The sequence below is a fragment of the Camelus bactrianus genome, chromosome 13 (assembly GCF_048773025.1).
Source record: "Camelus bactrianus isolate YW-2024 breed Bactrian camel chromosome 13, ASM4877302v1, whole genome shotgun sequence".
Lineage (NCBI taxonomy): Eukaryota > Metazoa > Chordata > Mammalia > Artiodactyla > Camelidae > Camelus > Camelus bactrianus.
This window is the reverse complement of record NC_133551.1, coordinates 50,868,620-50,886,232: the sequence shown is the minus strand read 5'-3', so window position 1 is coordinate 50,886,232 and position 17,613 is coordinate 50,868,620. Positions and strand designations below refer to the sequence as shown.

General features: G+C 36.7%; 1 protein-coding gene across 1 annotated transcript in view; it reads left to right on the top strand.

The window, feature by feature from the left end:
- RLF (RLF zinc finger) overlaps positions 1-16,333 on the top strand; it is a 71,622-nt gene extending 55,289 nt beyond the window's left edge. Inside the window, exons 6-8 of the mRNA XM_074376732.1 lie at positions 1,665-1,801; positions 6,855-6,996; positions 11,406-16,333. Of these exons, the coding sequence (XP_074232833.1) occupies positions 1,665-1,801; positions 6,855-6,996; positions 11,406-16,052 (4,926 nt within the window). The 3' untranslated portion in view covers positions 16,053-16,333. The remainder of the gene's footprint in view (positions 1-1,664; positions 1,802-6,854; positions 6,997-11,405) is intronic.
- The last annotated feature ends 1,280 nt before the right edge of the window (positions 16,334-17,613 follow it).

Genomic DNA, 17,613 nt, shown 5'->3' with positions numbered 1-17,613 from the left:
ACAGCGTTATAATAGTTTTCGGGTGTGCAACATGATTCGCTATTTGTATATATTGTCAGATGATCATCACAATAAGTCTAGATAACATCTGTTACCATACATAGTTCCAGAAATCTTCTTTCTTGTGATGAGAGCTTTTATGATGTGCTCTCAGCAACTTTTAAATGCACAGTTCAGTATTATTAACTACAGTCATCATGCTGTACAAAAACATTATAAAGTCTTACAGTATTTGAGGGAGCTTCTGTTATTCCCGCTTTACAGATGAGGAGACGGAGGTACTGTATTGCTAAGAAGTTACGTAGCTTATCCAGGGTCACACAGCTACTAGCTATAGAGCTGAAGAGAATATACACAGTCTGGTTCTAGAAAAATTGCTTTTAACCACTGCACTACACTGCCTATTATGTCATTACTTTATCTTTGTAAAGATTAGAAAACACAGAATTAAATAAGATTCCGTTTGTAAACATAAACTTTTTACCCTGATTAAACTTGATTCATTGATTCCATTCATCAGCATGTATTTACTGTCTTCTGTGTTCCAGACACTGTGATAAGTGCTGAGTTTTGAACAAGATGTGTGTAGCCCCTGACTTCATGGATTTTATATTCTAGCAGAGAAGACATGCTCATAAGTTGTTCGACTGATTGAATTACAATTTTGATAAATGCTGTAAAGGAGGAATTTGAGAGGAGAGTTTTTGCTGGGGATTCTAACGTGGTCTTAGAAGTTAGGGAAGGATTCCATGAACAAATGGTACTTGAACTAAGCTGTGAAAGAAGCCTTGTTGTGCCTACCTGAGGGTATGACTAAAATTAGAGACTTTGAACTACCTATTGGAACTGCATAGCACTCTAGAAGAAATAAGCTAAACTTTGCCCTAATACACACCTAACTTATTATTTTGTATATTTGGTGTCTAGTGTAATTGACATTTATAATGATGACACACCCATGAAACAAGATTATGTTCTTCATATTCTGTTTATTAAGACAGGAAAGTGATAACAGAGAGTGAGAAATGGTCTTTAAAAGTCTTATTTTGCTAGTATACAAAAAGAGCCACAGAAAATTCTAATTTGCCCAGAGATTTTTTTCCCCCTGATTCCTATAAATAGTATGAATGGAAAAGATACATTTCTGAAAGTGTTTTAGTAGTTTGAAAAAGTCAGTTATTCAGAAGATTTTTTCCTTAATTATATGAGAAAATATATTAATATAGCATTTATGTTTATAACAGTTTCTCAACTGGCCTTTAGCCCTACTGGGAGTAAGGGTAAGCTTTGTATTTTTCTATCTGTAACTAGAGTGGCTTGAATAAAATTGAAAAAGAAAGAAAAAAGATGAGAGTATCTCAGGTGAATATAGCCTGAAGTTATGTGACATTTGATTTGTTTATAGAGTAATAGTGTTCATGAGTAATTTTTTTTAACTGTAGAAAATGTTTTTATCTGTGTTGGGTTTAATATTTTGTTATATGAAATAGTCATTCCAGAAGACTCAGCCATATTAGTTGATAGAAGAAAGTTTAAATCCCTCTAATTATTGCTTCATCAGCTATCAAGGATAGAAAACGTTATAAAGAAGCTTCATGTTATATAACAAAGTTTACAGAAAAGCCACCATTTACTTTTTGACTTAGTCATCTTATTTTTGATAGATTGCAAAGGTCGACTGCAAAGAAGTACTAGACATCATATGTAATCTGGAATCCGAGGGTCAGGATAACACAGCCTTTGTTCTTTGTACGACTTACCTTACCCAGCAGCTCCAAACTGCAAGTGTATATTGTTCTTGGTAAGTATATTTAGTTTTTATTCCCTTTATTTGTTAGTACATTTTATACAGCATTTAGGATTTACATAAAACACTGGTTTGTTTAAAACTTTAAGTCTAAGCAGATTAAAGGATGACATGAGAATTAAATCTTGTTTATAAGCTAAACTATGTAATTTAAAATATTATTGGTTTAATCTTTTCCAGAAGAGTCCAAAAATAAAGAACAAAAAGCTTGAGCTCCTCTTGATTATTCCATAGAGTGTTGTCTGTTAGCTTTAATATATATGTATTCTTTGAAGATAAAATTATGGCAGTATGAACCAAATTGGTGTTAGTTTGTTTTCCTTTACATTTTTCATATCTTCTGATAGTCACTTTCCTCCTCTTGTTTGGAACTCACTAATTATCTAGGTTTCTAGGTTAAACTTCCAGTAGAGAAGGAAATCCATTTGAATAGTAATCTTTTTTGCAACTTTGATACTGTTTAGCAGAATTGCATTATTTGATTTTAATTCAGTTTATATCCTGTTTGCCCACAGAGTACTTAGTTGCTAAAAAGGAAATAGTAAGTGTAATGTATGGTTCTTTCATTCTGCCTGTATTGAAGCTATTTAGGCCAGAGGGACAAACCTGGTACACAGGAAACCTCTAAAATGCATGACACTGTCAATAAGTATCAGATTAGTGGTATGGATTAATGCTAAGAAAGATATCAGAGAGGACATAGTATTTGAGCTTTAATTTAAAGAATGGGTTGGATTTGCATAATCTTGATTAGAGGACCTTTGAGTATTTCAGAACCTGAGGGTGGCTTGAAGTTGGAAATGAGCAATGAGCATTTTATTTACAGGAAAACCTAGTGAAGCCTTTCGTATGCTTCAGCCCTTATTGATCTCCCTCTGGAGCATCTGTATGTATTTGTAAAGTTTGCGTTTTTATGTTACTGTATTTCTTTTCATTTACTTTTTTTTGTAGAAATATTATTTTGTTCCGTAAGTTATCTCATCCAGTCCTTGTAATAATCATTGTGCATACAGATGAGGCAGTGGAGGATGAGAGAGATTGAAGTCTTTTGATTGCCTGAGGTCTCAAGCTAGAGTGATAGAGCTGAGAGTAAAGCCCAGGGTTTTTGACTCCTAATTCATTGCTGTTTTCTTCTATACAGTTGTTTTCTTGGCACAGGGCCAGAATTCAGAATTGCAGCCTTCTATCACCAAGTCCTCTGTGCTAGAGTTCCATCTCCTGTGAGAAAGGAGATAGTAGGATAGGAACTTAAATATGTTTTGTAATAATCATTGTGGACATTTTGTTAGGGGGGAAAAAAGGGTAATATAAGTAAAAAGAGTTTTAGCAGAGCAGTGACGTTTTTGATCACTAAATCAAGTAGAAGAATTCATTTTTCATGCATTAGAGATTAAAGGTTTTAGCTTCAGTAAAGCAGATGTATATACTTGTGGAACAACTCCACTTTTTCTTTTTACAGTTTTCTTTGCCTATAATGAAAAAATATCTGCTAGTTATAGCTAGGTTTTTAGTGCAAAGAATACCTGAAATCATATATGAGATGTTACAGATTACAAAGTGTTTTTTAAAACTATAGTCACGCAGTTCTTTTAATATGCTTGGTACAGCTTCCCTTTTTTTAGTGGCTCTAGGATTAATGCTGTTCCCCTGCAGCAGGAAGGGATTAACAGGGATTTCCCTCTTGTTGGCCTCCTGAGGAGCTATAATGAGTAAAGGAAAGGAAAGAAAATCTTTAATCACTTCACAGTTGCAATTCAAAGAGAAATAGAGTATAAAATTTTAGAATTTGAAAACTTTTTTTTGTTTTGTTTTTTGTTTTTTTTGCTCTTCTATTATTTCCCAAAGGCTTTTTTTTTTTTTTTTTTTTTGTAGTGGGATATTGGAGATAGAATAGCCATAGCATAAAACAGTGAACTTTACTAAGGAAAATGAATCTCAGGAATTCTGTTCTAATACAATAGATTCTTTTGTTGTACTGGAGATTTCCTGTGTTGAGGATAGTGGGCTACATGGATTTTTTGTCTAGAAAAGGAAAAAAACTTATTAAGTGGTATTTTTGATATGACAGTTATAAAAATATGACAGTAAAGTTGCAATATGATAATAAAAGCTGTCAGTTACTTTTAAATACATATATTGGAATTTATTAAGTGTCATTCTTGAATTTAGTCACTATTGAAGATATCTGAAAGGTAAATTATATACTTATCACCTAAAAGAGAAATTTCCTTCAGAGACATTTTCAAATTACAGTAAACTATATCTTACTATTTTATAGCAGTCATCATATTATTGATCTCAAAAGGCATATCACTTAGCTTATTCATTAAACTTGACCCCTAAAGATTTTGGGCTGTTTGTAAAAGTCAAAGAGGTGCTGGAGGAACGAGTTCCCTCAAGATGCCTAGCAATGGTAACATAATTAGAGTAGCCATGCAAGTGAGAAAGATAACCATTTTGAATGGGACAGTGTACATACAGATGCGTAATTACTGCTGCTATGTTAAAAATAAAATTATACAGTTGAACTTTAAACCTTCACACTAAGCTTTCAATGTGTATTTGATGGGTTGACCTTTGCTTTCTGTAATCTCTCTGAGTTTAAATCTTGTATGTTGTGTATTTGTGTTTCTTTAGATATATTTTCGTGTCTGTTTTCTCTCAACTAGACTGTGAGATATACCAGTGTTGCCCGGTTGTCTAATTTACAATTGAGTCCCCAGCACCTGGCAAAAACCAGATCCAGTGTTTAACTGAATTTTGTAGGGAGGGAAAAAGAGGTCATGAAAATCAGTATTTGCATGGACTTTCTTTAAGGGATGGTCATTCCTTAAATCCAAAAAGTGCTCTTTGTCCCATTTCTAAAATGCCTGAATTCTAGATCACAGTGTGACATTGTGGGCCTCCTGCTTTGCAGAAACACAGTATAGTTTAAATTTCTTGCTTGGGAGCTAGATCTCCACTAAAATATGTTTCCTGCTATTAATAGAACTGTATTTCCTTTCCAGTTTTTCTGAGTTTGTATACATTTTGTTGTCTTGAGGTAGACAGTGGGCTAATTTGAGGGTATAATAAATCATCTGAACATTGGAAGCATACATACAGTGGAATCATTTTCAATATATTCTTTAATGGTTGTCCATTTAAAAAAAAAAAAGATCATTGTAGTCATTGCGGTAGTATTGTCCTAGTGCTTATATGGTCCAGCAGGCTGTAAGTTGCTGTTGGTGGTTTCATTGTTCTGTTGTGCAGATTTGAATGGATGATTAAAGTGACATCTTGGCATTCTCACAAGTAATCTACTGGTTGTCGTGGTTTCAGGCGTGTTTTTATGTTGGGGTAGGTAATAGTAGTTTTAAATTGTTGAATTTTAACTGCAAATATGTGTACAGATTACACAGTACATGATAAAATGCCCCTGTTTAATCATGGTTACTTGGAGTTAACATAACTAGAGCTTGAAATATTTAATTTGGAATATGTGAAGCCCTAGACATTGTGATTTTTTTTTTTTAATTATTTGAGACTCCTTAATTCTCAACCTGCCTTTCATCACTTTATCAGATTGCCTAACTTTACACTTCCAGCTAGTTGATGAGTTTTAGATAGTGGATATCCTTTACCCTTTTATCTTTGTAATCAGGTTTTGCTAGCTTGGATAATTTTGTTCTTTTCAAATAGCATAGATTTCACATATGTGTATTTTGATAGATACTCCTCCCTTTTATCTCTGACCGTATGTAATTATCCATTTCCTTTGTTATTCAGAATTTTGCATTATTCTTTAAAGTTTTATTAGTAAGATGCTTACATGTGAAATGCAGCAGTTTTCTGAATTTAAAAATGAGCAGTCATCCCAATTACTTGCCTGTCTGGTAGCTATTTTCAAAGCTGGTGTATCTCAATTTTTACTTCTTCTGGTTAGGAAAGCAACACTAGTAACCAAAGACAAATATTTAACAGCATTTTAAGTTAGTTGTATTTGTTACAGCTCAAATTTGCCATCATTAAATATTATAAGCTTTAATCATGTCTTTTGAGACATATATTCATTTCAATCTTAGAAGCAGGTTTTATATTAATGTAAGAATTTTACCAGATGAGAATCCCAGTTACCTCCTTAAAAGTATAAGAAAATAAGTTCTATTAAATATATTTATTTTCAAATCTATTATAAAAAGAGGTATATTCATTTCTTAAGATTTGAATTTGTACCCAGCTTCGCTGAATAGTCTGTGTTAATAGCAAAAATAGGATATTAGTGTTCTAAAACTGGCTTGAGAAAATAATGTAATTTTTTTTTTTATGGAAGTCATTTAACAAGTACACAGTATTCATTGAGGTTGTACAGAGAAGAGCCACATTTTTTAGTGGTAACATTCTCTTCCATTTTGCTAACTTTCCTTGACATTCACGTTTCGTATTGACATTAGCATTTCTATCCTGGGCACTTTTTTAGTTGCTAGTGCTTTTCCTTGAGAGTTTTCTCTTAACCCATTCAGCACTTTTATTTAGCTTATTATTTTCAAGCTTTTCTTTGTTTGCATAATGAAGACTTGTGGGATTCTTGTATTTTAGCCATTTTAGAGACGGAAAGGGCCCACGGGATTAACGTAGAGAAGTATACCGTTAGAACATTTGTTAGTTGTATACACTCTGTTGGCAGTGTAGTGATGTCTGACGATCCCTGCCCACTAGGCTAGGGTTTAATTCTGTCAGTTCACTACCAGTGTAAAGGGTAAAACCTTTTGGAATAAGATGGGATCTAAATAAGTCTTCAAAAATGTCAGCGTAAAGGAAGTAATCTTTTGTTGTTTTTATTTTTCTCCAGACAGAAAGAAAAAAGAAGTAGGGTAATATTCAAGGAGCCTTCTTAACAATTTTACCAGTTTGGGAGGAAGCAACAGGGGATATAGACAGTTTTTCCTTCTAGTTTTTGTTTACTCTACTATCAACGTGTTTTCACAAACCAAAAAAAATGGGGTGGGAAAGTAAGTAGCAAATCCCAGTTGCTTTAAACATTTTACCGTACTCTTTCTTTTTATAGGGAATTGACTCTCTTTTGGAGTAAACTGCAAAGAAGAATCGACCCTTCTGTAGACACTTTTTTGGAGCGCTGTCGCCAGTTTGGTGTCATAGCTAAAACACAGCAGCATTTATTTTGCCTGATTAGAGTTATACAAACTGAAGTGAGTAATTTATGCTTTTTATGCTGATTGTCCTTGAGGGAAGAAATGAGTTGAGAGATAACTTCTCAGGCAATTCCTTTCAGATAAGGGAAAATGAAAAATAATGGGGTTTAATAAGATTATGGAACTGGACATATCTGTTTCTGCAGATTTACTTCCTAGGAATCCACAATTTTTCTTCATGGAAAATAGTGATTTGACATGGCAGGCCACAGGAGGAAGGAGAGGTGATGTTTCTTGATTTTCACCTCAGCCACCCTGTATCTTCTTTTCCTGGAACAGTGTTCTATGTTTTATACAGGCATGTTTATTTGCAAATTAACATAATAATTTAAATGGAGAAAGTATAATTTTATTTTTCAGCTCCTTGAGGATGGAGTGATAGATTCTCTAGGTTTTGGAGTAATAGAGCAGTTCCAGAATAGACTGTATATAAATTATAAACTTCCATGCAATTAAGAAACAAGTTAGATAATTTTAAGGAGTAAATGTTTCCTAAAAGAAAATGAAGTGCCATGAACTTGTTTCTTAAGTTCAGCCCTGTAAAAGTATGCTAAGACTGCCAGCCTAGAGACTTGGGGTGAGTCTTACAATGTATGCTCTGGTTTATCTGCCCAAGACTGAGATCGTGATACTCCCATGTCTGTGTCGGTTTATGGCTATACTTTATGGGTTACTTCTTTCATAACATCCACAGATTGTTTATACTAATGTCAAGGCGCAGTTATATCTTTGATACTTCCCGTCTCTTTTATAAAGTTTTGATTTTGGGGTTTTGGGTTTTCTTAATCTTTAAGGGGAAAGTATTAGTATTCTGTTGTTGTGTAACAAATTACCACAAACTTAGCATTTCAGTCAACATCATTTATTAGCTCACAGTTTTGTAGGGCAGAAGTTCAGCACAGTGTGACACGGTTCACTGCTCACTATCACGGGACTGAAATTGACATGTCAGCCAGGCTGAGTTCTTATCTGGAGGCTCTGGGGAAAACGCTTCTAAGCTCATTTTTATTGTTGACAGAATTCAGTTCCTTTCAGTTGTAGGACTAAAGTCCTCATTTTCTTGCTGGCTGTCAGCCACAGTCTATTTTCAGCTCCTAGAAGCCACCCTCACGCCCATGCCTTCATTTTCAAGCCCTCAGAGACACAAGGAATTCTTTGAACATGACTTCCTTCATCTCTGACTTCTACAACTAGATTTAAAGGGCTCGAGTGTTTAGGTCAGGTCTAGGTAATCCACCTGTCTTAAGATAACAGATTTGGGGGCTTAATTACGTCTTCAAAGTCCCTTTTGCCATATAACATGATGTAATCATGGGACTGATACCGTATTTACAGATTCCGCTTATATTCAAGGTGAGGAGATTATACAAAAATGTGGGTCATCTTAGAATTCTGCTTACCACGAGGAACCACAGAAAATGGGAGAACTGCTAGAGGATGAGGGAAGGTGGGTTTCTGATACAGACCAAGAAATTTGTTGTTCACCTGTATAATGAGAACCCATTTCTTCTTAACCCCAGTCTAGGATATTTTCCACTATAATCCTTATTTATGATATTTGTCCTGAAGTGTAGAAAAGATAAGGACTGGGGTGGACAGGGAGTAAGTATGAAATCCCTTTCAAATTGAGAGACTTATATCACCTCTGGCTTTTTAAAAGAGAGGTGATCTAACCTAAATCAGTTAGGATCTAGTTCTGGTGTGAATGGTAGATAATCCCACAGTGGTAGTGATGTAAAGAAGATAGATATCTCTCCCTCTCTTGTACAGGTAGATAATCCAGGGAAAGGCCAGGGTTGCTTTAGTGGCTCCACATATCAGAAACCTAGGTTCCTTTTGTTTGCTGTTAACACATAGCATCCATCTCATGTTCCAAGACCTAACTATTCCAATCCCAGCTATAATGTAATATACTCTCCATTCCAGATAGCAAGAAGAGAGGTGAGGGGCAAACCACACTATGACACACCTTTTCCTCCACTCCTTCAAAACACACGCACACACACACAGCACCACACCTAGCTGCAGAGCAGGCTAGGAGATGTATTATTCCAGTGACATTGTAACCAGATGAAACCAGGTGTTCTATTTTTGTAAAAGAAGAGGTGAAAGGATCCTGGCACAACCAGCAACCAGTCACATAGCCCTTGGGATCAAAAAGATTAAAGATGCTGGAAAGCTTTTGTGGGCTTTGGGTCTCTCACAGAAGGCAGTAGTATATAATGGAGAGGGCCTTGTAATAGTACTTCTTTATTTTCTGGGCTTTGGTTTTCTATAAATAGAGAGCTTACACCAGGTCATCAGTTAAATGTGCTCAGAACTGTTAAACTTTGATACTGTGACTTGAGAATGTCATAGTGGAAGAGATGACTAGAGAATCCAGGGTCTCTCTCAAGACTTTAAAAATGGTGTCACAAAATGAATGTAGATGTGGGTATATGTGGAGTGGAAGGTATGAAAAGAGGAATAATCTTGGATCCAGTTTATTTGGCCATAGGGCCCTTTTTGGTGGAACATACAGTAGTACTATTTTGCAAAACATTTCTTTGTCTAGTTTAAGCCCTTCTCTTTAGTAATAAAGAAGCTGAAAATTAGAATGTGTTAGGATATAGATCATGGGTATCTTGACAGATTGCATAATGTGATATAAGGTTATCATTTGTAAGTCAGAGTGCAGAGGACTTGGAGAAAGTCTGGTTAAGTTTTAAAATAATTCATAGGTTCTTGACAATGTATTACATAACCCTTTTTGGAAGACTCTGTGAGATAAACAGCAGAGAGTGTTCATTCTTTCTTAAACAGCCTAATCTGGTTGAAATGATAAAATTTGTTAAATCACTAGGAACACTTTCAAAAAAAAACACCAAACCACTAGAAATACCATTATACATTCTGAACAGATACCAAGAAGTTACTTGTTAAAGGAGTGGTGAATAAATTAGGATTAGGACATGGAATGTGGAGCTGAATTTTGAAGAAACTGACAGATATGAATAATTTGATAGGTTTTAAATCAGAAAACTGAAGAAGTGGCTTGGCATATTGTATTAAGGGTACGTGGGATATAGCCAAGTCAGTTAAACTTTGAAGTCAGTATAGACTGTAAAGTGATTAAGACTCAGGTGCTGGAAAAAGATTGCTTTAAGTTTAAATACTTGCTGCTCTGCTCCCTAGCTGGAGACATTGGGCAGCTAACTTTCTGAGCCTTGGTGTCTTCATCTGTAACATGAAGATAATGTATGCAAAGTTTATTTAGAATAGTGCCCAGGATGTAGTAAGGGTTCTGTAAATTGATAGCAGTTATTTCTTTGTGTTCTCAGCATTTATAACGGTGCCTAACAGAATAATTGCTTAGCAAACTGATTACTGGTTTGAACAGTGGAATTTATCCTCAGGTATTTTACATGGTATTGTGTTTGAATACCGATTACTACAATGTAGTAATCAGTTTATGCCACCTTATTTCATTTTCAGAACATTAGGAGGAAAATCTAGTACTGCCACTACTATTACCATTTTACAGACGAGAATAGAAGAGATAAGAACTTGACACCATTGTGAAGCTGGGATTCCAAGGCAGTCAAAGTCTTACTCAAAATTCTGTGCTCTTAAGTACTGCATTTTAAGCCACTCTGCCATATGATCCTGCTTTTCTTTGTTCGTATTATTTTCACACACCCTCTCAGCCTTTCACATGGAAGAATCATCTTGTACGCCCTCGTCTTTTATCACATGATTAGATCTTTTTTCTGATTTTTGACTAGTTTCTGAGAACCTGCTGCTGTAGAGAAATTTTCTTTCCGTTTGAACATGGGAAGCTCAGTACACCTGTAACTATAAAGTATTAATTCTTTTAGGAGGGATGAAAGAATAATTTATTTTATCCTTGAGCTTTTGAAAACACCCAATTGTTCGTGACACATTAGGTTTTCAAATTGAATTCAACGTTAGACTCGTTTTTATACATGTGCGTCCTCTTGCACCCATTTATTTAAGCCCTGTCCTTCCTACCCAGCTTGAGACAATTCTTTTTTCAATCCTTTAGTGAGCTTATTTATCCTGAGTTCCTTTGAATTCTTGTGCCTTTATTATTTATACATTTGGCACATAGGTAAATTCCTTGAGGGTTAGAGACTGCTTTAATATGCAGTGCCTGTAAAATTGGATGCTCTGTAGATGTACATTGTTGTTCACGGTTGTGGCATCTAATCCAGTCGTTTGCATGTTGGGACAAGAAGGATCTTCTAAATGTAACTTGCAGGAAGGAAAATACAAGATAAAATTTAAGAACTTTAAATGTTTTAAGATTGTGTGTATGTGTGCGTGTGCATGCGTACCTTAACGGTGATAGTTATGTAATGTTTCCATAATGGGGAAAAAACTTTTCTTCCCTATTTTTCTTACAGGCACAAGATGCTGGACTCGGGGTGTCAATTTTACTGTGTGTCAGAGCTCTTCAACTCAGATCAAGTGAGGATGAAGAAATGAAGGCATCAGTTTGTAAAACAATTGCTTGTCTTTTACCTGAAGATTTAGAAGTTAGACGTGCCTGTCAACTCACAGAATTCTTAATTGAGCCCAGTTTGGATGGATTTAATATGTTGGAAGAACTGTATTCACAACCAGATCAAAAATTTGATGAAGAAAATGCACCAGTTCCAAATTCTCTCCGATGTGAGCTTTTATTAGCTTTAAAAGCCCACTGGCCTTTTGATCCTGAATTTTGGGACTGGAAAACTTTAAAGCGACACTGCCACCAACTTCTGGGACAAGAAGCCTCAGATTCTGATGATGATCTAAGTGGCTATGAAATGTCTATCAACGACACAGATGTTTTGGAGTCGTTTCTCAGTGACTATGAGGAAGGTAAAGAAGATAAACAATATAGAAGAAGAGATCTGACAGATCAGCATAAGGAGAAAAGAGACAAAAAACCCATTGGTTCTTCTGAAAGATACCAGAGGTGGCTTCAGTATAAATTTTTCTGTTTGTTATGTAAGCGGGAATGTATAGAGGCCAGAATTCTTCACCATTCTAAGATGCATATGGAAGATGGAATTTACACTTGTCCAGTTTGTATTAAAAAGTTCAAGAGAAAAGAAATATTTGTTCCTCATGTGATGGAACATGTGAAAATGCCACCAAGCAGAAGGGACCGCTCTAGAAAGAAATTGCTGTTGAAAGGTTCTCAAAAGGGAATTTGTCCCAAGAGCCCTTCTGCAACCCTGGAGCAGAGTCAGTCATTGAATGAACAAGCCAAAGGAGAGTCTCATGAATATGTCACATTCAGCAAATTAGAAGACTGCCACCTGCAAGACCGAGATTTGTACCCATGTCCTGGCACAGACTGTTCCCGTGTGTTTAAGCAGTTTAAATACTTAAGTGTGCATCTTAAAGCTGAACACCAAAATAATGATGAAAATGCCAAGCACTACTTGGATATGAAAAATAGAAGAGAGAAGTGTACTTATTGTCGACGACATTTCATGTCCGCTTTTCACCTGCGAGAGCATGAACAAGTACATTGTGGTCCTCAGCCTTATATGTGTGTCTCTATAGATTGCTATGCTAGGTTTGGATCAGTGAATGAACTGCTTAACCACAAACAGAAACATGATGATCTGCGTTACAAATGTGAATTAAATGGCTGCAATATTGTTTTCAGTGACTTGGGACAGCTTTACCACCATGAAGCACAACACTTTAGGGATGCATCTTACACATGCAACTTTGTTGGCTGTAAGAAGTTCTACTATTCCAAAATTGAATACCAGAATCACCTCTCCATGCATAATGTTGCAAGTTCAAATGGGGACGTGAAGAAATCAGTGAAACTTGAGGAGCCTGCAGCAGGTGAAAAGCAAGATTGTGCTGATCAGCCCCACCTACTTGACCAAACGGATAAATCACATTTACCAGAGGATCTTCTTTTCTGTTCAGGATCAGCTAGTTCTCAAATAGAAACTGCAGAAAATCTGAAAGAAAACAGCGACAGTAATTCTAGTGATCAGTTAAGTCATAGCTCTTCAGCGTCCATGAATGAAGAGTTAATTGACACACTGGATCACTCTGAAACCATGCAAGATATATTATTATCTCATGAGAAAGTCTTTGTGCCCTCCAGTTTAAAAGAAAAATGTTCCAACGTGGCAGTGTGTTTTGATGGGACTAAGTTTACGTGTGGTTTCGATGGCTGTGGTTCCACGTACAAAAACGCAAAAGGGATGCAGAAGCATCTAAGGAAGGTTCATCCGTACTATTTCAAACCCAAAAAGATAAAGACAAAAGATCTGTTTCCCTGTTTGGGTAATGAACATAATCAAACAACTGAAAAGTTTGATGCAGAACCAAAACCCAGCTCAGATACAAACAGTGACTCCCCAGATGAAGGTCTAGATCACAATATTCATACTAAATGTAAACGAGAGCATCAAGGTTATTCCTCCGAAGCCTCCATTTGTGCTTCTAAAAGGCCATGTACAGAGGATACCATGTTGGAACTTCTGTTACGCTTGAAACATTTAAGCTTGAAAAACTCAATAACACATGGATCTTTCTCAGGGTCATTGCAGGGGTACCCATCCAGTGGTGCTAAGTCTCTTCAAGGGGTGTCACCTATCTCAGACCTTAATTTTCAGAATCAAGATGAAAATATGCCAAGTCAGTACCTTGCGCAGTTGGCAGCTAAGCCTTTTTTCTGTGAGCTTCAAGGATGCAAATATGAATTTGTGACCAGAGAGGCTTTGTTAATGCATTACCTTAAAAAACATAATTATTCAAAAGAAAAAGTCCTTCAGTTAACCATGTTTCAACATCGATATTCCCCGTTCCAGTGTCATATCTGCCAGAGGTCATTTACAAGAAAAACACACCTTAGGATTCATTATAAAAATAAACATCAGATTGGCAGTGATAGAGTAACTCAAAAACTGTTAGATAATGAAAAATGTGATCACGAAGGCCCATGCTCAGTAGACAGGTTGAAAGGTGACTGTTCTGCAGAACTTGGAGGTGACCCCAACAGTAACTCTGAGAAGCCACACTGTCATTCTAAAAAAGACGAATGCAGTTCAGAAACAGATCTGGAGTCATCATGTGAAGAAACGGAGAGTAAAACATCTGATATTTCATCACCAGTAGGTAGCCATAGAGAAGAAGGAGAAGGAAGAGAGGGGAGGGGTAGCAGGAGAACTGTTGCTAAAGGAAATCTTTGCTATATTTTGAATAAATACCACAAACCATTCCATTGTATCCATAAAACTTGCAACTCCTCCTTCACCAATCTAAAAGGCCTGATTCGCCATTACAGAACTGTACATCAGTACAACAAAGAGCAGTTATGTTTAGAGAAAGACAAAGCAAGAACCAAAAGGGAACTTGTCAAATGTAAAAAGATATTTGCTTGCAAATATAAGGAATGTAACAAACGCTTCCTGTGTTCCAAAGCTCTTGCCAAGCACTGTAGTGACTCTCACAACTTAGACCACATTGAAGAGCCTAAAGTGCTTTCTGAAGCTGAATCAGTGGCCAGGTTTTCCTGTAACCAGCCTCAGTGCCCTGCTGTTTTTTATACGTTCAGCAAGTTGAAGCACCACTTGATGGAACAGCATAATATTGAAGGAGAAATACATTCAGATTATGAAATTCATTGTGATCTTAATGGCTGTGGCCAGATTTTCACCCATCGAAGTAATTATTCTCAACATGTATATTACCGACATAAGGACTATTACGATGATCTGTTTAGAAGCCAGAAAGTGGCAAATGAAAGGCTACTAAGGAGTGAAAAGGTGTGTCAAACAGCTCACACTCAGGGGCATGAACATCAGACTACCAGGAGATCATTTAATGCTAAGGCTAAGAAGTGTGGCTTAATTAAAGAAAAGAAAGCTCCAATTAGTTTTAAAACAAGAGCTGAAGCTCTCCATATGTGTGTGGAGCATTCTGAGCACACACAATACCCCTGCATGGTCCAAGGATGCTTATCTGTGGTGAAGTTGGAGAGCAGCATAGTGAGGCATTACAAACGTACCCATCAGATGAGTAGTGCCTACTTAGAACAACAGATGGAAAATCTTGTCGTTTGTGTTAAGTACGGTACCAAAATTAAGGAGGAGCCCCCTTCTGAAGCAGAGCCCTGTATAAAGAAAGAAGAAGATAGAAGCTGTGAATCAGAGCTCACAAAGCACAGCCATTCTCCAGGTGACAGTAACATACCGGTCCAGACCGCTGATTCCCTTCATCCAGGTGAAAGGGATGGAGGTCAGAAAGGATGTACAGAAAGCAACCCAGTTTTTGATGCAAATACTCTGCTCTACAGAGGAACTTTGAAATGCAACCATAGTTCAGAAACCACTTTGGAACAATGTAATATAGTTCAGCCGCCTCCTTGTAAAATAGAAAATTCCATACCTAATCCCAGTGGGACTGAAAGTGGGACTTACTTCACAAGTTTCCAGCTGCCTTTACCAAGGATCAAAGACCCAGAAACTGGGCAGCAAAGTTCAGGGCAAGAAAACACTGTAAAAATTTCAACCCATGTCCCAAAAGAAAATTTTAGGAAGCATCCACAGCCCCGGTCATTTGATTTGAAGACTTACAAACCTATGGGATTCGAATCTTCATTTCTGAAATTTATTCAGGAAAGTGAAGAGAAAGATGATGACTTTGATGATTGGGAACCTTCAGAGCACTTAACATTAAGTAATTCTTCACAACCCAGTAATGACTTAACAGGGAGTGTTATGGCAAATAATACAGTAAATGACAATAACCCTGAAGTTGACATACCTCATTCTTCCAGTGACTCTGCAATTCATGAGAACCTGACAGCAATCCCACCTTTAATAGTAGCTGAGACAGCAACAGTTCCTTCCTTGGAAAACCTGAGGGTCGTATTGGACAAAGCATTAACAGACTGTGGAGAACTTGCCTTAAAACAGCTTCATTATCTTCGGCCAGTGGTTGTCCTTGAAAGATCTAAGTTTTCCACACCAATTTTAGACTTGTTTCCAACAAAAAAGACAGATGAGCTTTGTGTAGGAAGTTCCTAAATAGCGATTTTGTTTTAGAAACAACAGACTGGCTCCAACACTGCAACATGGGGACAATTGCCAACTCGAACAAAGGCTGAGAACCAGCCACACTGTTGTTTAGGGTAGAATAGGCTGTGTATTTACATGAATGTATAATATCTATGTCAGCAGTATTGGCTGAGTCCATTAGCTCTCCAGTTGGTTTATTGATTGGGTTTTTTTGTTTATTAAAAAAATGGAACTGTACTCTTGTTTGGTGCTAATTAATACATCAAAATATATCGGGGCTTCCTTTTTCAGATTACGTGTGCATGATTGTATATGGAACCAATACTAAGATCCCAGGGTGGGAGGGCTAGGGAAAGGGATATGGAGTTCTTACTTGACTTGAATGTGCACCTGAGGGTGCTTTGTGTAATATATTGTACACTACAGCATCTTATATTTTTTGAGTTGAGTTTCAATAAATTACAATTTTTCACCCATTTCTTGTTTACTCATAATGAGTTTTCATGCCACACATAAACTGGAATTGCACTTGTATTTTCTGGAATGTGCACTTATGTTTTACCCCAGTAGTTTTTTTTTGTTTGTTTGTTTGTTTTTGCTTCTTATTAACCAAACCATTCAGATCAAAGCTTCTTTTTGAATGACTGAAGTTTTTGTGGAAAGAAAACTCTGAGATAGAATAATTAGCTCTGAGAATAAAGCTAGCTCCCAGAGGAGGACGTCCAGGAGTTGCAGGTAGAAGAGAGAGGGTATGTCAACCATGATGTGAAGGGCATAGCAAATTTAGGGGAACTACAAGTAATTTGATAGGCTGGCAGTAAATGGGGAGCACTGAGGACGCTGAGGACTTTGGATTGAGCCTGTAGGCAGTTGAGAGCCTTTGGAGGATTTTAAACAAAACATTCATATTAATAATCTATAGATCACTTGAAATGAGTGTAATTTGAGGGGCTGAGAATGGAAGCAGTAGATAATAAGGTTGTTGAAGTAACTGAGGCAAACTTGGTGAGAGTCTGTAATGACAACTGCAGCAGAGGGAAGATAGGTGAAATTGAGAAATTTAAGAGGATTATTGGGCATTGGAGAGTGAAAAAAATGTTTTGAGGAAAACTTAAGGTTCAGTAGTGATGCAACCAGTTCAGATGAGAATTCAAAAGGAAGAAATGGGTTTTGGGGAAGAGGGTGGAAAGCCAAGGTGAGTTGGTCCTTGGATGTGTTAAGTTTGAGGGGACTGCAGGACATCCATGTCTAATGACAGGGAAAGCAGTGTGTTTTTTTAAATATAGTGGCTTTGTTCTTGGTTGCTTGTGAAGTTTTCAGCCACTTCCATTAGTTAGCAATGAAATGACTCAAACACTCCTAGCATCCCTTTCTTATGCCTTTGGTTAGGATTTTAAGACCTTTTCTCAAATCTTTAAACCTTGTTTTGACAGCTCTTCAGGAATTTTATTCTGCCACCTCCTCACCCTAAGAGTCTAAAGCACCCACCAAGCCCAAATCGTTACTGGGCTCAGATCCCAGTAGGTAACAGAGTCTCAAATAAGAATCTGTTGAAAGAAAAAGTGGCAGA